Source organism: Podarcis tiliguerta (assembly GCF_965153285.1).
Source record: "Podarcis tiliguerta genome assembly, chromosome: 10".
In the NCBI taxonomy this organism is placed as follows: Eukaryota; Metazoa; Chordata; class Lepidosauria; order Squamata; family Lacertidae; genus Podarcis; species Podarcis tiliguerta.
In genome coordinates, this window is record NC_139543.1 from 737,981 (window position 1) to 762,531 (window position 24,551).

At 43.7% G+C, this 24,551-nt stretch overlaps 2 protein-coding genes across 9 annotated transcripts in view; one reads left to right on the forward strand and one right to left on the reverse strand.

Annotated features, from left to right (window-relative positions):
• NUDT5 (nudix hydrolase 5) overlaps positions 1-24,551 on the reverse strand; it is a 1,423,229-nt gene that overhangs the window by 704,103 nt on the left and 694,575 nt on the right. The window contains exon 8 of the transcript XR_014502123.1: positions 16,066-16,396. The gene's annotated coding sequence lies outside the window, so the exon portion shown is untranslated. The remainder of the gene's footprint in view (positions 1-16,065; positions 16,397-24,551) is intronic.
• The window catches only part of ITPR2 (inositol 1,4,5-trisphosphate receptor type 2), a 320,952-nt gene that overhangs the window by 280,554 nt on the left and 15,847 nt on the right, over positions 1-24,551 (forward strand). For 7 of the 8 annotated variants that reach the window (XM_083399206.1, XM_083399209.1, XM_083399210.1 and 4 more), the window contains 5 exons: positions 2,163-2,355; positions 10,486-10,611; positions 18,328-18,503; positions 21,352-21,516; positions 24,253-24,436. In XM_083399206.1, the coding sequence (XP_083255332.1) occupies positions 2,163-2,355; positions 10,486-10,611; positions 18,328-18,503; positions 21,352-21,516; positions 24,253-24,436 (844 nt within the window). Of the gene's footprint in view, positions 1-2,162; positions 2,356-10,485; positions 10,612-14,332; positions 14,488-18,327; positions 18,504-21,351; positions 21,517-24,252; positions 24,437-24,551 lie in introns of those variants that run through there. The other variant, XM_083399213.1, reaches the window with a different exon arrangement.

Here is a 24,551-nt window from a genome sequence, read left to right on the forward strand (position 1 = left end):
ATCTGTACACTCGCCGAAAGCAAGTGCCAATCGCCCGCCCAATTGCCGGAGCAGCCAGTAGGCAGCGGCCTTGTCGCACTCACCAATCACCCGCAATTGCAGCAGCCACCAATTGCCCATCCCACCTCTCCACTATCCGTGTAGATAGATAGATAGATAGATAGATAGATAATTTATTACGGTCAGAGACCAGCTTATAAAACACACTTGGGGGTACAGTCACAGAAGGAAAACAAACAATTAAAACAATGTACAGCAATAAATTTAAAAACAATGTACAACAATAAACTACCGCAGGTAGTTGACCCAGCGTCACCCATAGATCCGAGTTTGGGGATTTTCTTAACAAACTAGTTTGAGTTGGGAGATGGTCTGTGCCTGCAGACCTATACACAGAATCTGGCGACCATGCTAGTCATTTTCTGATTTTTGCCTAACAGGAAAAGGTCGAATTTTTGCTTTTCTGGGAGGTCAGCGAGCCTCACCAGTAGGGGATCAATGGTCTTACTACATGCCTCTTCATAAAAGGAATATCTAAAGAACAAGTGCTCTGGGCTTCCTATCTCCCCCAGTGAACAGGCGCAAAGTCACTGAGCTCCTTCCAGGACCAGTGAGGGCAGAGCTGAGCTTCTGGCGAGTGTAAAGGACCTTCTTGCATTTTTATATACAAGAAAGAAGAGATATGCCACCGGTGCTTATACACTATCCATGTATAAGATGACCCCCAATTTTTAGCATATTTTAAAAATAAAATAACCTTAACTTATACACAGATAAATACTGTATTTCTTCACACAGCACACAATCTAGAAATTACCAGCACAAGGTTTGGTGGTGGCCACTAGCCTAGGTGGATTTTGAAAGGATTAAGAGACGTTAACAAGTTATTCTCTTTTTAAATTTTTAAATTAGTGATTAGCAGGGCTTTTCTTCAGCTAGAACTCACCTCTCAAGTGGGTGCCATTGCCATTATAAGAGAACAAGTGAGGCGTTCATGGCAGCGCCATGGTGCAGGTTGACGGTGCCCAGGGGCATGGCACGAAGCATGGCCATGGCAACCCAAGCCCTCTCCACTGGCCAAGCCACAGGGGTCTGACAGAAGATGGAGGAGACTAGGCAGTGTGCACAGAGTTTAGCAAAGTGAAGGGAAGGAGAAATAGGCTTGAAGCTGTCCAGCAAGGAGGGCAGACCTGAAGGCTGTGGCACCATGTTCATGAAAAAGGAGGCAGCTGCCAGAGCCTCTCCTCTCCTTGGTGGGTGGCAGCAATGGCGCCCTCCCTCTCAGCTGGCCAAGGGGTGGGGCATGTGCAGGTGGCAGCACTGCCCTAGCCCTGAATGCCCAGCCTGGGATTGTCTTGTCTTGCCTCCTCATGGCTCTGGTCTTGATAAGGGAACCTGTCATTGGGGTGCCTGGTTGTGCCGCCTTGCACCTCTTCAAAAATCTGTGCCTGGATATTTGCTCATTCTTGGTAAGTGAATTCTCACCATTAATTCTCAATATTGGCTTAGTGTTGCATGCGACCCAGGTCAGTGTAGCACAATGTGTGAGTTGCAGAGACCACCTTTGTATGTGAGTAGGTACCACTCACAAAAATTTCTCATCCCTTTTTTAATGGGGACACTGATCACATACAGGTAGATTTTTTTTGTGTGTGCATGGAGGGCATGAGGCAAAGCCTCCCTCCCACATCTGGGAGCATGTAAGACCCATGTGTTCACCAGCACTTCCAGCTCATGTTACTTTCTTTAAAAATAAATCATTTTAATCATTGTGTAATGCTTAGCATTTTACTGTTTTCTGCAATTAAAAATAAGCTTTGCTGTGCTTTGGGGATGCATCATTTTCAAAACATTTCTGTCTACCTTTCAAGGGATGCTTAGGATTTTGGAGGACAAAGACTGAAGTTGAAAATCTCCCAAAGTGAAGCTTGCAGAGCATCTGTTAAAGAACAATCACTTTGCTACCCTTGAAATTAATATTTACCTCTTTCCTGCTTGTAGACAAACTATAACTGTGCAAATTACATTGTCTGGAAGATGGATAGAATTTAGCTGTATCTATCATCTTATTTGTCCCTTTCCTCAGCCCATAGAAGCAAGAATCAGTTTATATATGATATTCAAACCTTGTATGCATCTGAGTGAGAAACATATATTTGCAGATTGTCCGTCATGATAGGACCATGGAACAAATAGTCTTCCCTGTGCCAAATATCTGTGAATTCCTCACGCATGAATCCAAGTACCGTGTGTTCAATACTACTGAGAGAGATGAACAAGGAAGCAAAGTAAATGACTTTTTCCAACAGACAGAGGATCTGTATAATGAAATGAAGTGGCAAAAGAAAATCAGGAGTAAGTACAATAATTTGTGAGTTTGTTACATGCTATTGGCCTAGTTCACAGAAGATGTAAACCAAAGTTTGTCCCACTCTCTGAGATCAAGCAGTGTATGTCAGCATTCTGATCAGAATTTCTGTGTGTCCATGTGATACTGTGTAGAAAAAAAGAGAGACACTCATGTGACATGGCTCCAAAGCATTTTAGATCCCGAAGTCAACAACGACTTGTGCTTAGTCACAAGTGAAATCTGAAAAGCTGATCTGTACTGACTCTAATTGCAGATTCTGTTTCAGAAGTTTCTACCTGAAAACAACAAGCACATCTCTCTCCTTAAAGAACAGTGACAATTAGTATCAATACCTGTCTATGTGGGATAGTTTGTATGGAATATTAATGAATAGCATCCAAATCATGACAGGATTTCTAATTTCCCGTGTGTGTGTGTGTGTCTGTCTGTCTGAAATTGCTGTGCTCAGTAGTTATGAGAAGACGCTGATTCAATTATCACCTTAGCAATGAACTGAGGCAAGCCAGTAACTTGCATCTATAATTAGAGGATAATAATGCTAACTTACTTTACAAGCATGTTATAAAGAATACTGAGTTAATAATGTATGTGAAGCACTTTAGAAAAGCTTTATTATTTTATGCCATCCCCAGGAGCATGATAAGACCTTGCAGGCCAGCGGCTGAAGAAGGAGGCAAAAGGGTTTTCTTGTGTGTGTGATTCTTTGTGGCTAATTAGCTGCTCTCCCTGTACAAAGGTCTTTAAGGCCTTTGGAGGTCTTTAAGCAGAGGCTTGACAACCATATGTCAGGAGTGCTCTGATGGTGTTTCCTGCTTGGCAGGGGGTTGGACTCGATGGCCCTTGTGGTCTCTTCCAACTCTATGATTCTATGATTCTATGATTCTAGGTCAGAGGGGGCAGGGTTTCTGTTGAGGCAGGTGATTAGCTGTGGGAGGAGCTTATCAGACCTTGCAGGCCAGCGGCTGAAGAAGGAGCCAAAAGGGTTTTCTTGTGTGTGTGATTCTTTGTGGCTAATTAGCTGCTCTCCCTGTACAAAGGTCAGAGGGGGCAGGGTTTCTGTTGAGGCAGGTGATTAGCTGTGGGAGGAGCTTATCAGACCTTGCAGGCCAGCGGCTGAAGAAGGAGGCAAAAGGGTTTTCTTGTGTGTGTGATTCTTTGTGGCTAATTAGCTGCTCTCCCTGTACAAAGGTCAGAGGGGGCAGGGTTCCTGTTGAGGCAGGTGATTAGCTGTGGGAGGAGCTTATCAGACCTTGCAGGCCAGCGGTGCGCGCCTAGGGGCGCGCGCAGTTTGATCCATCTTTTAGATTTAGGGAGCTAGTCTCAAACGTTTGTTGGGGGAGACCTAGGTTTTTTTGGGGGGAGTTATTAGTCCTGTCTTCACACTTTTTATGATGCAGGGCCGCTGTAGCCACCCCCAACGACACGTTCTTATGATGGAGGGGGAGGGAACAGCTGCAGTCACCTGCAGTTCTTGCTCAATGCTTGCCATCTTGCCAAAGGTTGCAGGCAGCTTTACATGCAGCAATTGCATGTTGATTGCCCTCCTAAAAGACAAAGTCCAGCAACTGGAGGAACGTGTAGCTACACTCCAAAGAATTAGTGAGCTGGAGCTCTTCTTGGAAGCAGCAGAGCACACCGTCTCCACCAAGGAGGAGACAGGAGACTCCCCTGGGAAGGAGGCTAGTTCACCAACACAGGAGCCCGATATGTGGAGAAACGTGACTCAAAGAAGTAGGAGGCCCAGGGTTCGCTCTGATTGTTTAGAAATACACAATCGCTTTCAGGTCCTCTCCCCTAGCATGGAAGACGAAGAGCAGACTCCATTTGAGGATCTCTCCCTCATTACAGTCGATCAGGTATATGAAGATGAACAGCAAAGTCAGTCCTCAGAGAATGTGCAGGCGATCTTGGAACGGACCGCTCACGGAAGAACCCCGACCAAACCTAAGAGGAGGCGTGTAGTGGTGATAGGGGATTCCCTACTGAGGGGAACAGAAGCAGTGATCTGTGGGCCTGACAAGATGTCTCGGGAAGTGTGCTGTCTCCCCGGGGCTAAGATCCAAGATGTAACTGAACGACTGCCAGGAATCATAAAACCCACTGACAAATACCCCTTCCTCTTGGTTCATGTGGGAACCAATGACACTGCAAGCAATAGCCTCCAGAAGATCAAAAGAGACTACGAGGCTCTGGGCAGGAAATTGAAGCAATTAAATGCACAAATCGTCATCTCATCTGTCCTCCCAGTTGAACGACGTGGCCCAGGGAGAGAGGGGAAAATAGTGGAAGTAAACAGCTGGCTTCGCAAATGGTGTAAACAGGAACGGTTTGGATTCTTAGATCACGGACTACAGTTTCTTGAAGATGGACTTCTGGCAAGCGATGGGCTGCACCTCACAACGGTTGGGAGGAATGTTTTTGCCAAAAAACTCAGAAACCTCATCAGGAGGGCTTTAAACTGACTAATGTGGGGGAGGGAGACAGTGCTCCTGAAGGTAGGAGTCTATCAATTGATGAAGATGATCATCCAAATGTCATAGACCAAATGGAGCAAACAGCAAGCAGACCTAGTGGTGGGAGGAAAAAATCCTTAAATAAGAGACACGGGGGAATGACTAATGGACTTCAATGTCTGTACACTAATGCACAAAGCATGGGAAATAAACAAGATGAGCTTGAGCTCTTGGTACAGCAAACTAAATATGACATAATAGGCATCACTGAAACCTGGTGGGATAAGTCCCATGATTGGAATGTAAAAATGGAGGGATACAATCTATTTCAGAGAAACAGACCAGACAAGAAAGGAGGAGGAGTGGCGTTATATGTCAGGGATGTGTATACCTGTGAAGAGATCCAAGATTTAGAACCTCAAAGCCAAAGTGAGAGCATTTGGGTCAAAATTAAGGGAGAGAAGAATAACAGTGACCTCATTGTGGGAGTTTACTATAGATCCCCAAGCCAAACGGAGGACATAGATGATGCCTTCCTGGAACAGATGGCCAAGTATGCAAAAGGAAGGGAGATAGTAGTAATGGGGGACTTCAATTACCCGGATATTTGTTGGATGTCAAACTCAGCCAAGAGCATAAGGTCAAACAGATTCCTCACTGGCCTTGCAGACAACTTCATTGTCCAGAAAGTGGGAGAAGCAACAAGAGGAACAGCCATTTTAGATCTGGTCCTAACCAATGTTGATGACCTGGTTAATGGGGTAGAAGTGGAAGGATCATTAGGCGCAAGTGATCATGCTCTTCTGAAGTTTACTATACAACGGAAAGGAGCAGCCAAGCATACTAGGACTCAATTTCTTGACTTTAAGAAAGCCGACTTCATAAAACTTAGGGAAGTGCTGGGTGAGATCCCATGGACAGTAATACTAAAAGGAAAGGGAGTTCATGATGGCTGGGAGTTTGTTAAGAGGGAGATAGTAAAAGCACAACTTCAGGCAATACCAATGAGACGGAAACAGGGAAGGTGCCTAAAGAAGCCAGGGTGGCTATCTAAAGAACTTTTAACTGAGTTAAGATTAAAAAAGGATGTGTACAAAAAATGGAAAAGGGGGGAAACCACCAAAGAGGAATTCAAACAAATAGCCAGCACGTGTAGACACAAAGTCAGAAAAGCTAAAGCACAGAATGAACTCAGGCTTGCTAGAGAGGTTAAAAGCAACAAAAAAGGCTTTTATGGGTATGTTCGTAGCAAAAGGAAGAACAAAGAAACAGTGGGGTCACTCAGAGGAGAAGATGGTGAAATGCAAACAGGGGACACAGAAAGGGCTGAACTCCTCAATGCCTTCTTTGCCTCCGTCTTCTCCGATAAAGAAAACAATGCCCGATCTGAAGAATTTGGAGCAAATGATTCAGTAGAGAAAACACAGCCCAGAATAACTAAGGAGATAGTACAAGAATACTTGGCTAGTTTAGATGTATTCAAGTCTCCAGGGCCAGATGAACTGCATCCAAGAGTATTAAAAGAACTGGCAGATGTGATCTCAGAACCACTGGCAATCATCTTTGAGAATTCCTGGAGAACAGGCGAAGTCCCAGCAGACTGGAGGAGGGCAAATGTTGTCCCTATTTTCAAAAAGGGGAAAAGAGAGGACCCAAATAATTACCGCCCAGTCAGTCTGACATCAATACCAGGGAAGATTCTGGAGCAGATCATCAAGCAAACAATCTGTGAGCACCTAGAAAGGAATGCTGTGATCACCAATAGTCAGCATGGATTTCTGAAAAATAAGTCATGTCAGACTAACCTGATCTCGTTTTTTGACAGAATTACAAGCCTGGTAGATGAAGGGAACGCAGTGGATGTAGCCTACCTTGATTTCAGCAAGGCATTTGACAAGGTGCCCCATGATATTCTTGTAAAGAAGCTGGTAAAATGCGGTCTTGACTATGCTACCACTCAGTGGATTTGTAACTGGCTGACTGACCGGACCCAAAGGGTGCTCATCAATGGTTCCTCTTCATCCTGGAGAAGAGTGACTAGTGGGGTGCCACAGGGTTCTGTCTTGGGCCCGGTCTTATTCAACATCTTTATCAACGACTTGGATGATGGACTCAAGGGCATCCTGATCAAATTTGCAGATGACACCAAACTGGGAGGGGTGGCTAACACCCCAGAGGACAGGATCACACTTCAAAACGACCTTGACAGATTAGAGAACTGGGCCAAAACAAACAAGATGAATTTTAACAGGGAGAAATGTAAAGTATTGCACTTGGGCAAAAAAAATGAGAGGCACAAATACAAGATGGGTGACACCTGGCTTGAGAGCAGTGCATGTGAAAAGGATCTAGGAGTCTTGGTTGACATGAGCCAACAGTGTGACGCGGCAGCTAAAAAAGCCAATGCAATTCTGGGCTGCATCAATAGGAGTGTAGCATCTAGATCAAGGGAAGTTATAGTGCCACTGTATTCTGCTCTGGTCAGACCTCACCTGGAGTACTGTGTCCAGTTCTGGGCACCACAGTTCAAGAAGGACACTGACAAACTGGAACGTGTCCAGAGGAGAGCAACCAAAATGGTCAAAGGCCTGGAAACGATGCCTTATGAGGAACGGCTAAGGGAGCTGGGCATGTTTAGCCTGGAGAAGAGGAGGTTAAGGGGGGATATGATAGCCATGTTCAAATATATAAAAGGATGTCACATAGAGGAGGGAGAAAGGTTGTTTTCTGCTGCTCCAGAGAAGCGGACACGGAGCAATGGATGCAAACTACAAGAAAGAAGATTCCACCTAAACATTAGGAAGAACTTCCTGACAGTAAGAGCTGTTCGACAGTGGAATTTGCTGCCAAGGAGTGTGGTGGAGTCTCCTTCTTTGGAGGTCTTTAAGCAGAGGCTTGACAACCATATGTCAGGAGTGCTCTGATGGTGTTTCCTGCTTGGCAGGGGGTTGGACTCGATGGCCCTTGTGGTCTCTTACAACTCTATGATTCTATGATTCTAAGAATCATCATCATCAATTTGAGTTTTTTGTATATCATTTCTTCATGGTAAAACCATGCTGAAAGCAGCTCACAACAAAAGGAATAAAAAATTTTTTCAAGATAATTCATTAACCATTACAAAACAGAACACATTTTAAACAAATAGTCATACTAATACTAATAGGCAAAACAAACAATATGAGCCAGACAGAGAAGCACAGACCAGGGACTCAGCTACACAGCTGCAAGTAAAACGTTTTAAATGTGTTGTAAAGCGCAATATACAAATTGGACACTAGATGGCAACCGAGCTATGCAAAATTCAATGTGTTTTCAGAACGTTAAAGCATTTTCACAGCATTTTTTAATATGTGTGTAGATTCCACTAGGACTTGCAGGACTCACAGCTAGATGGAAATGAGCCAGTGGTGACCAAGTTCTTTGAAAAAGCAAATCCAAAATGGTCAGCATAATTTCTCAGACAGTGTGGATAGATTCTCTGTGCTGGCTCAGTAATTGGCCACATAGTAAAGATGAGTTTAAGACCTTGCATGTGTGGTCATCAGATTTATATTCAGCTTCCAGTATGTACCCTGACCAAACCTTTCAACAGTGACTTTAATTAATAAATTAATACATTATGCCCAGGTATCATACCAGTTTTACATGGATACTGTATCATCATTACTGGGTCTGGTTCTTGGTGCAGAAGACCAGATCCTCCACGGACATCCCTGATTTAGAGAAGCCATCCCAGTTTTTTATTTGATCCCGGAACTTTTCCTTAGGATGTTCCTATTTTCATTGGAGAAATGTTGGAGGGTAAGGAGTTATCCCACCCCTGAACCATCTGAAGGGATATATATATATATATATATATATATATATATATATATATGAAGCTGCCAAGAATGGCTGGGGCAACCCAGTCAGATGGGTGGGGTATAAATAGTAAAATTATCATTATGGAGTGGAATGTCCCTATTTTCATTGGAGAAATGTTGGAGGGTATATAAGAACAGGCAAAGGGATGTCCATGTGTACATGCCTCAACCCTTAAGTCTAACCCATAACCCTCAACGCTCAAGTTGCTCTCATGATGGAAGCTCTGTCCCAATGTCCAGCAGTGTTTAGAGAATTTTCAGTTGATGAATTTAAATATATGAAGCTCCTAAGGCCTTCTAGTTCTCTAGTTTTGATTCTGATGACTATTGTTATTTAGCAGGTATGCTGCAAAAAAATGGCCTTGGTGCTCAAGGGTTGTTTCTTTATGCCAAATATTAACTCGATTGTATATGCAGAAGCCTGAGCTGCAGGCAGGTGCATTGCTGTTTTACATATTTAAAAACTAAAGCACAAAATAACACATGAGTTAGGAAGAAGAGGGGCCGCTGTCTTTGCTGCTACCTTTTGTTTTGGGAAGGACATACTGCTGTCCAGTTGCAGGTGTGCTGAAATCCTACCTTTCACAATTGATTTCCATGAGCATATTTCTTTCCCTGGAGGAAGGGAGATGTACAGTGGCACCTCTGGTTATGAACTTAATTTGTTCTGGAGGTCTGTTCTTAACCTGAAACTGTTCTTAACCTCCGCTAAAGGTACCACTTTAGCTAATGGGGCCTCCCGCTGCTGTCACGCTGCTGCTGCATGATTTCTGTTCTCATCCTGAGCTAAAGTTCTTAACCCGAGGTATTACTTCCGGGTTAGCGGAGTCTGTAACCTGAAGTGTTTATAACCCAAGGTACCACTGTATTCTGAAAGAACCAGAAGGTGAGCACTGTATAGAAATTAAATCTGTGCCTGCCGTATCCTATTGATTCTTCCTCCCTGTGCATAGGGAATGCTAGAGTTTCTTGTACAGGTTCCCTTCAGTTTCAACACTGTGTCTGATTGGCTACAGCAAATCTCATTAGATTTTACAGGATATAGATATGTAGTTGCCGTGAAATAAATTTGCATACATATCAGTAGTGGCTGGTGTGGTAGGAGAGAGCCATGGAGCAGGATGCACCAGCAGAGCCCATCCAACATGACTGCCTTACCAACCTTGACCTTGTCCCCACCCTTCCTCTCTCCCACCTTATCTAGGTGAAGCTGCAACATTGTCAGAGTCAAGGGGGGCTCCAGCCCACCACACGGCCACTGCTGATGAATCATCTAGTATTGATTTATCTATGTACATACTGCTTAATTGCCAAAGTAGCATTGAAGCAGGTTACAAGTATAAATCTACAATTTAGCCTCAGTTGTTTCCCTCATGGTAATGGGCTTGAAGCCTAGGCTAGGCCCTCCTGGATACCTTTCCCCCTTTCTTGGTCTCTGAGTGACTTGGCCTCCATGGTTCATACTCACCCCTCTCTTCCATAATGTGTAGTTTTACTCACATGTGATATCACAGGTAAATAAAACAACAAATCTACGTGGGAAGCCAGCACCACACAGCAGCTGCCTCTGCTGCCTCTTGTCTAATGACCTTGACTGGCTGCCCAGGGCCTATTTTAATTGTGAGAACAGAGCCTAAATTTGTTTCATTTCAAACCCCCTGGTGCCCACAGATGTTTTAGTTGTTTACTGCTTCATTGCAGGAGATTTTACATCACATCACTTCTAGAAACTGTTATTTTTTGATGATCATAATTCTGCTGCCTCCTTGTCAGAATGTTGCTCTTCCCTCCCCAGATAATCCAGCTCTATTCTGGTTCTCCCGGCACATTTCCCTCTGGGGAAGTATATCTTTCAATCTGGCCGTTTTCATCAACCTAGCAGTAGCTCTTTTCTACCCATTTGGAGATGATGGCGATGAAGGTAAGCAATTTCATTTCTAAATTTTCAAAACCCAGCATAAACCTGGAGCCAGTGTTACCTCATTTCTTATATATATATTTCAAGTTTTGCCTATTCCCATCCCTCTTCTTCAGCTAAAGAGATGGCAAAACAAACTCAATGCATATGTGTCAGGAGGCAAAAAATCTAGGATAAGAAACAAAACTCTTTACAGACATGGGATGGGAATGCCTAACTTAATGTTAAACTGTGCTGCTTTTCAAATCAAATCGTTGATCCCATTGCTGAGCAGAAGAACACAGGACCCTTGGGTCCAACTTGACAATGTCCCTTTGACACCTTCAATGAGAGGCTGCCCCTTCTTACCTTTGTCCTTGAAGGAAATAAGGAAAATAGGCAAACCATTTACTAGATCAGTACTGATGGTGTGGAGAACATGGAACAAAACAGTGGCCCTTCACCAGTGGTCCCATTCCTGGATCATCCAGCTTTTAGATACACAAATAAATATCAGCTGTTCAAGGATTGGGAAGACGTAGGCATTTACACAATCCGTTACCTGCTTCCTGGAGGGAAAGCAATTTCCCAAGAGGAACTGCAAGGCAAATTAAAAAACACTCATACTACCTGGTTTCAGGTAGCGCAGACTCATTCTTTTGCACTTCGTTTGGAGTACAGGGCAGAGGGCCTACAGACACATCCTTTGTTTGAATCCTTATGCAGCAGGCCAGCATATGCCCTGAAAGGTGCCGCTTCCCAAATATACAGCAATCTGTATATCAGGAAGTGCAGGTGGGGGTGCTAGAAGCCTTCAGTTGTGTAGGAATTAGATTTAGGCCACCCAACTGAAAGGTAATGGGTATCTGGACCACTCCCCGTTCAAAACCATCTGCGCTCGCTAACAAGAGGCCTCCCTCAAGGGAGGCAAAATGTAATCCCTCCCCTTCCCTATTGGAAGGGCTGTGGAAAGCTTGGTTCATTTATTCATGTTTGGTGGGAATGCCCTTATGTTAAAAACTTTTGGAAGAGAGTATTCCATTATATCCGCAATTACAGGGCAACCCCTTTCTCCAAATCCTGCCTTAGCCCTACTATCTTTGGAAATAGATTTAGGCTCCCCCCTGTGCCACAGTGAACTAGTAGGCTTCTTACTGACCGCAGCACAATTAGTGATAGCTCAGCAATGGAAGAACCAGGCTGAAATACCCCTGAACATAGGGGGAAATAATATCTGGGATACAGCAATGTCTGAGAGTCTCACTCAACCAGGCTTCCTCTGGCCCTCCAGATGTTTTTGACACCCAACTCCCATGATCCCTAGCTAGCAGGACCAATGGTCAGGGATGATGGGAATTGTAGTCTCAAAACATCTGGAGTGCCGAGGTTGAGGAAGCCTGCACTAGACACAGGAGGGCAATTGAAGGCATAATGTATAGAGAAACGTGGACCCCTTTCTTTAGCTATGTTAATGACCAAAATCAAGACCTTCTTATGCAGTACCAATTGCTCAATATTCTCAGTGGAGAGGTTACATGAAGTAATATGTTTGAATGTTGAATGTGTAAATGTAGGTCTAGAGACAATGGATAACATACACGATTAGCTATACTGCTGGGTAAGTGTTTAATGGTTATTGTATTTGTTTAAAAACCAATAAAAATTGTTTTAAAAAAATGTCTGCAAGTGTTTAAAAGTGAGAGATCTTAATTTGTGATGTTTGGGGCAGCAGATATGGCAAGGGTGCTAATAATTGTTAAGTGAGAAGTTTGGGTGTCATTCAGAAAGTTCTGCGCCAACATGCTTATTAAGATGCTCACATCTCCCGAGGCATATGATTTGCTCCTGTCATGTGTTCTGATTGCCTTCTTCAGCTCAGTGCAGCTGAATAACTCTCATCATGTGCTCTTGGAAGTACATTAATTCCAGTATTCTTGGAATTAATAGGTTAAGCTCAGCACCTAAAATGTGTGGGCATGTCCTGAGAGTCAGCGGGGAGCAAAGGGAAATACCTCTTCTGGTTTCGGACTAGTTTTCTTGGGAGAGGGGAAGAATCTGTCTCATGTTTTAATCACTGCTAACCGTACCCATGTCAATTGTTCACATACTTTTAATTATACTGAGTAGGGCTGGAAAGGTTAGATGGAGTACAAAACAGGGAGTTGCATCATCACTGAAGTGGCAGCTTTATTTATTAAGAGTTAAGATTACCCAGACAACCATGCAGATGAATGTTGATGCCTGCATGAATAGAGGGTCTCACCTGCCCCCTCCCAAAAAATGAATTTTAAAAACATGCATGTAAGAGCCAGATTAGATATACATGCCAAGTGGTAAAGTGGTAATAATGCTTTTTTCTAGAAAGTTCTATTTCAGCTGGAAGATTTTTTTGGGGGGGGTGCCTGTTTGAATGCTCTTTGCATGTAACTACGTAATCTCTCTCTCTCTCTCTCTCTCTCTCTCTCTCTCTCTCACACACACACACACACACACAGCCTTTTCTCTGATGTACTATATTTCTGTGTGCAGGGATTTATTTTACTTAATGGTAAAGGACCCCTGACAGTTAAGTCCAGTCACGGACAACTCTGGGGTTGCGGTGCTCATCTCACTTTACTGGCCGAGGGAGCTGCCGTTTGTCTGCAGACAGTTTTTCTGGATCATGTGGCCAGCATGACTAAGTCGCTTCTGGCGAAACCAGAGCAGTGCATGGAAACGCCATTTACCTTCCCGCCAGAGTGGTACCTATTTATCTACTTGCACTTTGACGTGCTTTTGGACTGCTAGGTGGGCAGGAGCTGGGACCGAGCAACGGGAACTCACCCTGTTTTGGGGATTCAAACTGCCGACCTTCCGATCGGCAAGCCCTAGGCTCAGTTTCTTTTTTTTTTTATAATAATATTTTATTAGGTTTTACAATAAACATAGAACAACAACAAACAAACAACATCACAACAAAGGAACAGAAAAGAAAAAGGCACTACAACACTCAAACGCAAAACAGCAAAATACAAAAAAGAAAACAAACATATTAAAAACAATTTTTGTCTCCTTATATTCTTTGCATTAACTTATTTCTCCGCCTTCCCCAGACCTCCCTTCTCTCCTAGGCTCAGTTTCTCTCTCTCTCTCTCTCTCTCTCTCTCTCTCTCTCTCTCTCTCCAACATCTTCAAGTGTTTGGGATACTTGTGAGGATAGGACCATAAGGGACAAAAACTGCTTCATTCGACTGCTTCATTGATGGTTCAGGAGCTGTGATCCCTTGTTGCTATGCCATCGCCTGCTCAGCACCACATGGGCTGAAAGGATAGGTCAGACTCCGGGTCACTCCACTTCAATCCTTGGCTGAGCCAGCCTGCCAATAAGAGTGTTTGTAATCTTCAAGTGTGGTGCAGGAAGTATTAATGAGGAACGTGTTTCTCCTTGAAACCAGATTCACTCCACTGATGGTGGTTCACATGTTACTAACTGGACTCATTATGAACTCATGACCAAGAGGTAGAAGGGTTTATATCCCTTTATCAATACCTTTAGCAGAGTTTTAACATAGCATGTTTAAAAGCAGCTTTAGTCTGCAGCTTGTGGCGATAGGGTCTTCCTTCTTCCTGCAAACTATGACAACACATAAACATATCCACTTCTACTTTTATTATGAACCGAAGCATGCATGAGTCCATACTGTATCCCCTTCTACTATTCGCTTGACCTTAGCCCAAGTTTGCAGTTTTTGCTTATTTATTACAGCACAGCACAAGGCACATCAGGGATGGCGGTGTAGAGCAGTGTTTCCTAGAGCAGGGGTCCCAGGATGTTCCAGGGGGGCCACAGGTAAAAATTGCATAAATGGCCACAGCACGAGGCATGGGGACCACAGAGGGAAGTGAAAAACAATTTTTCTTCTTCTTTTTTTAAAATCCTGATTGATTGGCCAATCAATCCTGATTTCTTTCCGGTGGGAGAGGGTGATTGCTGAGGCTCCCCTTTTGACCAGTAGAGCCTGCAATCCAGAACCCCCAGGTCAGGTAAGTGCAGTGGTGGGGTGGCAATGGGTAGGGCTGGGTGAGCCAGAGCTGCTTGTTGCTGCCACCAGTGCTAGGCCTGGTGGCAGCCTGGGCCTGACTCTGCAAGGCATGGGGTGCAATCCACAACAAAATTTAGGGGTCTGACAGGGCAGGTCCACCTCCTTCTTTGGCATCCGTCAATATCTTAAGTTTTACTCGAGGCTTCCTGCCCTGCCAGACCACTCCAAAAACATCCCTCTGCCACCTCCTGATACAATCCATCCCATCCAAAACTTGCACTATTTGGAACAAAAGCAACATCCCCGGCATCACTGCAACCCTCATCCCCACCACAACAACTCGGCCCAACAATGGCAACTTCAGATTTGACCATGTTTCCCAATCCCCCTTCTCTTCAAACCAACGTCCTTCACAGTTACCCTTAAATAAATTCACATTTTTGGCGGTCATACTGGCCCCCAAAAGCCTCTCTTTCTCAACCAATGTAAGTCCAGTCTCCTCCTGAAGCTCTGTCAAGCTTTCCTTTCCCAATTCAGATAGGGCTCTGGTCCTCAAATTCTTCTGTTTTTCCATCATATCAGATGTCACATCGAATTGCTTCTGAATGGATGGGGCTCTTTCACACTCCAGTTGTATTGTTTTACATTCAACAGCAAGGGTTTTCTCCCTGACTTCATCCGCAGTTTGCCATGTCAAAATAGATTCCTGTATCGATCTCTGAATGGTTTCTGTATTAGTGTCCACCTTTTTTGGTCCCAAATTGTCAATCTTCCTGTGAAGCTGTTCCAACGAATCGTTTATTTTCACTAATACAACCACTAAGGCCTCTTCTGTCGACATTTCACCTGTTTTTTTTCCTTTCCATTTACCATAACACTTGAGAATCAAGGTCAATCTCAAATTCTCACAGTTCTTATCTTGCAGCTGGAAGTCCCCTAGCCCAGCTCTTATAAAGTAACCAATTTCAGAGACATCCACTAGAGGGAAACAATGTCCCCTTTAAACAAAACTCATACCATCCAAAGTTAATTTCAGATTCCAGTTACTTTTTACTCCTTTTTCGAAGCAGCCGGCGACAATAGAAACAATGTATTTCTCTTCCTTCGCTAACTGTCAAGGAACGTTCTACATACTGTCAATGAACATTCCAAAACGTCAGTCCTACTGGCAGCCCATTTCCAGGGTCAGAGCGGCTTTATTTTAACTCCTTTCACTCTCTCCTGCAGGCATACTCAGTCCAGAACTTCCCCCCCTCTTCTCCTGCCTCCAAGGGGGGGTTTTATGCTCTTTACCGATAGAAATTTAGACTTTTACAAAGGCTTTCCAAGACTTCAGCCTACAGCCTCCTTGCCTCAATCTGTTTACAAATAGGGAAGGCGGACTTCCTGTTTTGAACCTCCCCGTTTCGATGCCAAATTAAACTTTTAAAATCCAATTTTCCCGTCTCAGTTCTACTCACAGGTAATTATTTTGGAGTCAAATTGTCCACAGGAAAAAGTCAATCCTCTCCGACAACAGCTATGCGGCTTCGCTCCGTGGAAGAAGCAGACGATTCGAAGCACCGCGCCGCTCACCCCACGTTGCTCCGGATCCCCGAAACCAGATTTCCCCGCGAGTAGGGGAGACGCAAAAGGTGCCCACCGAATCCCACGTTCACAGGCTTCTCCCGCCTGTGATTTTTACGGGTCTCTGCCTTCGCCGCAGCGGTACAGACCCAAATTCCTACGGGGCAAGTTCCTCCTGATCAGAGGAACTCCGCCATTGCCGGAGGCACCAACCCGGAAGTCTTTTTGCTTTTTACTGGCTGAGAGAATGGTTGTCTCCTGGAAGCACAGAAGGGTTGGATAATGGCAGATGAAGTTGATGGACTAGATGAATTGGTGGAAAAGACTGGCAAGATCCGAGACCAGGGAGAAGAGTCGGTGGAAGACTGGGAAAAGTTTAAAGAATATTTATAGAAGTATTGTAAAATTAATGAATGTTAGAAGAACGTTGGAATGAAGTTATATGGCTTCTCTAGAAATGTTATAAGGAATTAAGTATAAATAGATTAATTGAGCATTAAAGGTAAAAATATGATTAGAATGTGTTAAGACAATTATAGGATAGAAAACAGAGGAAGATGGAAAGGAATTGCTGAAACAATTAATAGAAGTGGAATACAAAAAGGGAGGTGTGAGGCTGTCGAGGAAATAAGGGAAAGAAAGATAAGATGTTGAAATTGAAATTTTAAATGGTTTTTGTTTTGTTTTGTTTGTTTGTTTTATTATGTTTGTTTTTCTTTTATTATGTATTGTATTGTATTGTATGTTTTTTTCTTTTTTGGTCTTTTGCAGTGTTGTGTTTAATTTGTTGGAAACTTAATAAATATTATTTGGGAAAAAAGGCATGGGGTGCAATCCATGCAAGCAGATCAGGGCCTTCGGATGTTGCCAAGGAGCGCAGGGCCCATCGGCAACGTCGGCCCGGCTCTTCAAGGTGCGGGCTGGAGTCCACCCCGCGGGTTGGAGTCTAGCTGAGTGGGGTTGTCTGGTGCTGCTGGCTTGCATCTACTGTAGCAAAGAACGAAGTGTCTACTCAGAAGAAAGCCGCACTGAGTTCAGTGGGCCTTATGGGAGTAAGGTTAAGGGTGGGGCTATAGTGTTTTTTCTAGGCAACCAGGACTCCTCCAGATAGCAATATCTTTTTTGCACCAAGTCAGTGAGGACCACTAGCTTTTTAATTCCCCATATATACAGAACTTCCTGTGCACCTTTTGGACTGTATCTGTAGCTTTCCCACTCTGTGTCAAATAACTGGGGTCACATAAGTGTTATTTACTTTTTATAATACATGGAAGATGGATCTCCCTCATGAGGTTCTGCACTCTCCTTCCTTGGAGGTTTCTAAGCAGAGGTTGGATGGCCATCTGTCAGGGTTGCTTTAGCTGAGTTTCCTACGCTGGAGGGGTTTGCACTCGAAAGACGACCCTTGGGGTCCCTTCCAGCTCTATGGTTCTATGTTTTCCTGCTTCAACAATATTTCATTATGTTCCTATCATTTTATGTAACTGTATTTTGTATAAATTAATATATATATATAAATAAAACATGTTCTATTTACAAACAAAACATTTAAATAGCTACCTTTCTACCCGTAGGATGGGGAGGCATGGGTGTAGCCAGAATTTGGGGGGGGGGCAGAACCTAAGATTTGTATTAATTTGTATTGATTTTTACATATTTGGGGGGACAGCTACCCTCACCCCCCTTTGCTTATGCCCAAGGAAACTAGGTCAGAAGGGGGCCATGGTTGGGAAAAGTTTGGGAAACACTGGTGTAAAGAGCCTAGTCGCTTCATTAACAGCTCCTGGATTCTGACTGTGTTCCAGAAACAACCACACTCACTTACCTACAGGATAGGTACCCACCTGCAGTTGGGAATGGCCCAGCCTGTTTAGTGCTTTTGCCACAGCTTGATCTGCTGAAATCATTTCACTGCAGGAAAAAAATGTCTGCAGATCAAGGCACTACTAAAAGCACAAGAAAAGGGCTCCCGGCCTTGTTGCCATCTTGCTCATTTTATCTTCTACATCATTATGACTGAAAAAGTATAAATATGTAAATACAATTTTTCCTATACATACTGAGTTGGACAGGACACTGGTATTGTATCAGTAATACAGTTTTTACGTTATAAAGTTATAATGATTTTTTCTTTCTTTCTTTTTCTTTCTAGGCACACTTTCTCCGTTATTTTCAGTTCTTCTCTGGATAGCAGTAGGCATATGTACATTGCTGCTTTTCTTCTTCCCTAAACCTGTTGGTATTCGGCCATTTCTGGTATCTGTAATGCTCAGGTCCATATACACTATTGGCCTTGGGCCTACATTGATCCTTCTTGGTGCTGCTAACGTAAGTACTTCAACAACAACAACAATTTATTATTTATACCCCGCCCATCTGGCTGGGTTTCCCCAGCCACTCTGGGCAACTCCCCACAGAATATTAAAAATATGATAAAGCATCAAACATTAAAAACTTCCCTAAACAAGGTTGCCTTCAAATGTCTTCTAAAAGTCAGATAGAAGTTTCCAGGTCACCTTCAAAGGTAGTAGTCCAAGCAGGAGATAACTAGAGCATGCACCACTCTGGCAAGACAGTCTGAAGGCAGATTGGATCTCAGTCTGCATACCAGATGAAGCTGATAAACAGCTGCTCTGGACACAGAATTGACCTGCACCTCCACGGACAGCTGCAAGTCCAAAAGGACTCCCAGGCTGTGCACCTGGTCCTTCAGGGGCACAGTTGCTCCATTCAGGACTAGGGAGTCCTCCACACCTGCCCGCCTCCTGTCCCCCCAAAACAGTACTTCTGCCTTGTCAGAATTCAACATCAATCTGTTAGCCGCCATCCAACCTCCAACCGCCTCCAGGCACTCACAGAGGACCTTCACCGCCTTCACTGGTTCTGATTTGAAAGAGAGGTAGAGCTGGGTATCATCCGCATGAACACTAATGAACATCCAGCCCAAACCCCCTGATGATCTCTCCCAGCGGCTGCATGTAGATAACAAGAAGCATCAGAGAGTATCAGAGAGAGGATGGAACCCTGAGGCACCCCACAAGTGAGAGCCCACGGATCCAAACACTCATCCCCCAATACCACTTTCTGGACACGGCTCAGGAGGAAGTAGCAGAACCACTGTATAACAGTGCCCCAGCCCCTCTAGACAATCCAGAAAGATGTCGTGGTCAATGGTGTCAAAGGCCTCTGAGAACTCCAGCAGAACTAGGAAACAGCTTTCACCTTCGTCCCTGGCCCGTCAGAGTTCATTGACCAGTGCAACCAAGCCAGTGTCAGTCCCATGATGAAGCCTGAATCCTGATTGGAAGGCATCCAAATGGCATGCATCCTCCAGACGTGCCTGTAGTTGTTCAGCAACCACCTGCTTAATCACCTTGCCCAAGAATGGAAGATTTGAGACTGGGCAATAGTTGGCCATATTGGCTGGGTCCAAAGATGTTTTTTTAAGAAGCGGTTTAATAACTGCCTCTTTCAGCGTGGCTGGGAAGGCTCGCTCACAGAGGGAAGCATTCACCACCCTCAGAGCCCATCGCCCAGTCCTTCCTGGCTTGCTTTTATGAGCTAGGATGGGCAAGGATCAAGGAGACAGGTGGTCAGTTTCACTTGTCCAAGCAACCTGTCCACATCCTCGGAGGTAACAGGTTGGAACTGACCCCGTGCAACTTGAATGGACAGGACTCTAGCACTTTCATGCCCGGGCCCTGCTCCTATGGTAGAGTCTACCTCTTTCCAAATCTGAGCAACTTTATCTGCAAAAAACTGCAAAATCATTGCAGGAGATCTTGGGGTCCATACCATGTCTATGACACAGGTGGTTCTGTTACATTGTGAACCACCTGAAGGAGTCTCCTGCTGCTGTTTTCTGCAGATGCAATAAAGGCAGTGAAGAAGGTCCTCTTCGCTATCATCATCGCCACTTGGTAGGCTCGATATTGAGCTCTAACCCGTGTCTGGTCAAATTCAGAATGAGTTTTCCAATAATCACTTTATCTATAAAGTTGGCTGTTTGTCTCTTTTCCATTCATCTCGGGCCATTAAAAAACTAAGGTAGTAGGGTATACAAATAATCTGTTCAATTTCAAGCCTCAACTCAAAGAAAAGGGAAGGGTGAACACATTTGGGCTGCAAGCACATTACTAGGCCTACTTTGTCCATTTCATTATGGAGATTAAAACCCTGAAATTAAAATGTGATATGCTTTTCTTTCCATTGGCTCATTTGAGATCTGTAGAACCACCAAACTGGGCATGGGGATCCTTTGCTGAAACAGAAACAGCTCTAACTGCCAGTGTAGTAGATTCCATGATGCAATGCTTCTCCTGGTCAAAAGCTGCTTGACTGGTGGGGTGGAGCCCCATCACTAATGTCCCAGTAGCTGTATCACTGCTACTTACTGGGAAGCAAAGGAGCCAGGGAGGTCAGCGCAGTGCAGGCACACTTGTGGAGTCAATCCAGTGCTTCACCACTTCACCTCTCTCTGTCCTGGTAAACAGCAGCAACATAACTACCAGGAAGCTAGCATTACACCCCACCAGTTCAAGGTTTTTTTGTGGGCAGTTGGAGATAATATGTGGTGTTGGGGGGGGGGGAATGTGAACGGTTGATAATGTGGAGTTGGAAAAACTTGGGAGGACAAATGGTCACGCTAAGCGTATGTGATTATTAAGCACTTAAATGCAGGGACAGCATGTACACAAATTATAGAAAAGTGGAATGCATTCAGTTTCCATACTTAAAGCAAACTTCAATTTGGCCAGAAGTTCCAGTTCTTCATCTCCATCTCTGAGCAGTAATGCTTTGTCACCTCCTTGTAAATACCCTTAAAATAGTTCTCTTTTTGTACCTGTTAGTTAATAAACTAAGACAGATTAATAAATGAATCATCAGTAGATAAAAACTATTGACTCTTATAGCCTTAAAAAAACCCACACAAATTAGTGTGGGGTGTCTGATAGGGAATTTGTGCAGTTGGAAAATCCGCTTAATAAAACCTCTGCGCTATGCATGCTCCACCAGTGTGTGCAGTGGTAAAACGAAGATTGACTATATATAAAGAGGGGGGATAATATGGTAATAATATGGTTAATATTGTATTCTAAATGTTTTCCTGGTGTGATATTCTAAAGAGATATGGTTCAGATTATTGAAGCATAGCAATTTTTGTCCACTCCCCCAGCTTTGTAACAAGATTGTATTTTTGGTGAGCTTTGTTGGGAATCGAGGCACATTTACTCGTGGATACAGAGCAGTCATCATGGATATGGCCTTCCTCTACCACGTTGCCTATGTCCTCGTCTGCATGCTGGGACTCTGTGTGCATGAATTCTTTTACAGCTTCCTGGTGAGTATATCTCTGGAGTGTGGCTGTTTTGCCAAAATGAAAAATACAACTCATTTGATTCATGTTAGATCTCAATCCTGGTGTTCTGACACCATTTGTATGACGCTTGTGTTTGTCCACATATGTTGGTCATTAGTCACACCCATATTGCATTTTTAGATATACAATTCAATCATCTTAGGATGATTGACACCATGAAGGATGTGTTTCTTATTGGTTTGTGTGGGTAAAAAATATGTACATATTTTAATACCATTGATTAATAGCAATAGTAGTGATGCAAGTTTAAAGAACATCATTCTTTAAACTGACGTTCCCTCTTCCTTCTTTAAACAAGAACTTAAAACCAAAAAAAATATACTTATTTGTATTATTCACCTCTGTTTGCAGAATGTACTTTTTTGTGGAATACAGCACATTCATTGAAGGCATCTTTGCAGATGCTTGGAAATGAAGTCATAATATTAGATCATATCACTTTTATCATTAAGGCAGGTGAGGCTGCCATCTCAGGCAGCAGATCTAGAGCATTGTTCATGGTGACAGAGGAGGAGATGGACAGATCTGATGCATGAGCATCAGTTCCATGCTCATGAAACAGGAAACCTTTAGCTGCATGGTAACAGATTTGCCTACTAGGCAAGTAGGCAAAGTGCCATTGAAATGAAAGGGTACTGAGCCCGTGTGTAGTAATATGTATTTGAATTAGATTTGGGCAGAGTACCTCACAAAGTATTCGTGAAGATAAAATGGAGGGGGGGTAAGTGTGTATGTCACTTTGAGTTCCTTGGATAATAGAATCATAGAACAGGGACTCTGAGGGTCATATATTCAAACCCCCTGCAATGCAGGAATATATAGCTGTCCCATATGGGGATTGAACCTGCAACGTTGGTGTTATCAGCCAACTGAGCTATCCAGTGCACAGATGGGATATAAATTTAATAAACATACAATATTAGTGAATGCCATTTGGGTTTTCTACCTGAGTAGCCAAAATGTTTTGAGCCAGCCTTATGTCTTTATCCCTTACTGTAGAGGTTTTCAACCTTTTGGAGTCCATGGCTCACTTGACCAACCACATTCTTTCTGCAGCTCACCTGTGGAATACAGGGAAATCCCTACTTACTTGGGAGTTCCATCCCAGGCCGCCGCGCCCATCACCAGGACACCTCCCCTTCCTTCCTTGGCTTTGAAGGTTGCTGAGGAGCTCCATTTTGCTGTGTTATAACCCTCATAGGGTCTGAACACATTTGTTCCTGCTCGCAGTTGACCCAGCCCATACATCCCTGGTGCATCCATCAGTGCTGTAGCAACATTGGCAGCTTTTTAAAGCTTTTGCCATGGTCTAGTTTGCTGCATAAGAGTAGGTAGTTACATGAGGCAGTCAATGAGACTGGTGGAGCTGCAGCATTTTTAAGCTGCCGCTTCTGTTACCATGCAGCTAAAGGCTTCCTGTTTCACTTTGACTATCTTCATTTTAAGTATTGATGATTCACCCATAATACTGGATTTGTTAATAATCATAGTTATTGCATTACTAGTTATTACATGATTAAAGCACCTGTACTCGGGTGGTGTTCTTTTAAAATACAGTGGTGCCCCGCAAGACGAATGCCTCGCAAGATGGAAAACCCGCTAGACGAAAGGGTTTTCCTGTTTTGGAGGTGCTTCGCAAAACGAATTTCCTATGGGCTTGCTTCGCAAGAAGAAAATGTCTTGCGATTCCTGGGGGGTTTTTTTTGCTCCTCACCCCCTTTTTCTAAGGCACTAAGCTGCTAATAGCCTTTTAGCAGCTAATCCGCTAATCCCTTAAGCCTTTAATAGCCGCTAATAGCCGCTAAACCGCTAATAGCGCTAATCCGCTAATCCGCTAATGGGCTTGCTTCGCAAGATGAAAAAACCGCTAGATGAAGAGACTCACGGAACGGATTCTTTTCGTCTTGCGAGGCACCACTGTATTTTTTCTAAGGTGTTCATATGGTGTGTCTATCCAGTCCCATTTTTTTCTTCCACTTTTTAAACTTGTGCACCTAGGACCTCTTTGTGATGGATTGCAGTGATATTCTCCATACTGTTTTGTTGTCCCATTATAACAGAGAGCCATACAGAAGGTGGTTACTTGCTGGTTTAAGTATTTCTGTCCAATTGCTTCCAATATTCAAGAGAGCTAAGAACAAGCAGTCATCCGCATAAAACAACAACAAACAAAAAAACTATACAAAATAATCCTACAGGTGTTAAGATTGCTTTAATATCATTAACATAAAGCAATTTGTATGTCATGGAAAAATCTTGATGCTTTAGGATTAGTTATGTGAATTGACAGAAAGTGGTGTCTTGGGCCAGCTCTGGACAATGCCCGCTGAAATCATTGTGCTGCTTATTCCTCTAATGCAGTGGTTTTTAAGTTCATGCAAAGCACTGAACTATCTGTTAGTCCCCTGCATTACACAGTCAGAAATGAGAGTGCATCCTACAACACACTCAGCAGACACGTGGCTGCACATAGGCAGGGAGGATAGATCTTGGTGGGCAACCTGCCTTTCACAGAAGCTTGTCCTACATTACTGATTTTCTCATTGAGAAATCTGTAAGTTTTTAATTGATCCTGGGGTCCCCCAGATCAGAGTTTGAAAATGTCTGCACTATTGCATTACTTGAGTTCAGGTGGCAATCACTTTAAGGAGCTCTGCTGATCACTTTTCTGTTTTATGTTGCCCCCCCCCCCCCCAGTTATTTGACTTGGTGTACAGAGAGGAGACTTTACTGAATGTAATTAAAAGTGTTACGCGGAATGGACGCTCCATTATTTTGACTGCAGTATTAGCGCTCATCCTTGTGTATCTCTTCTCCATTGTTGGGTTCTTGTTCTTGAAAGATGACTTCATCATGGAGGTGGAAAGAACACCTATCACAGGTATTACTCCTACTAGCAAAACTTGTTTCCACTGTAGTGTATTATTAATTCCAGATAGGATCCATCTCCTTTCCAGTGACAACAGAATGTTAGATAGATAATGGAGTCTTATTTG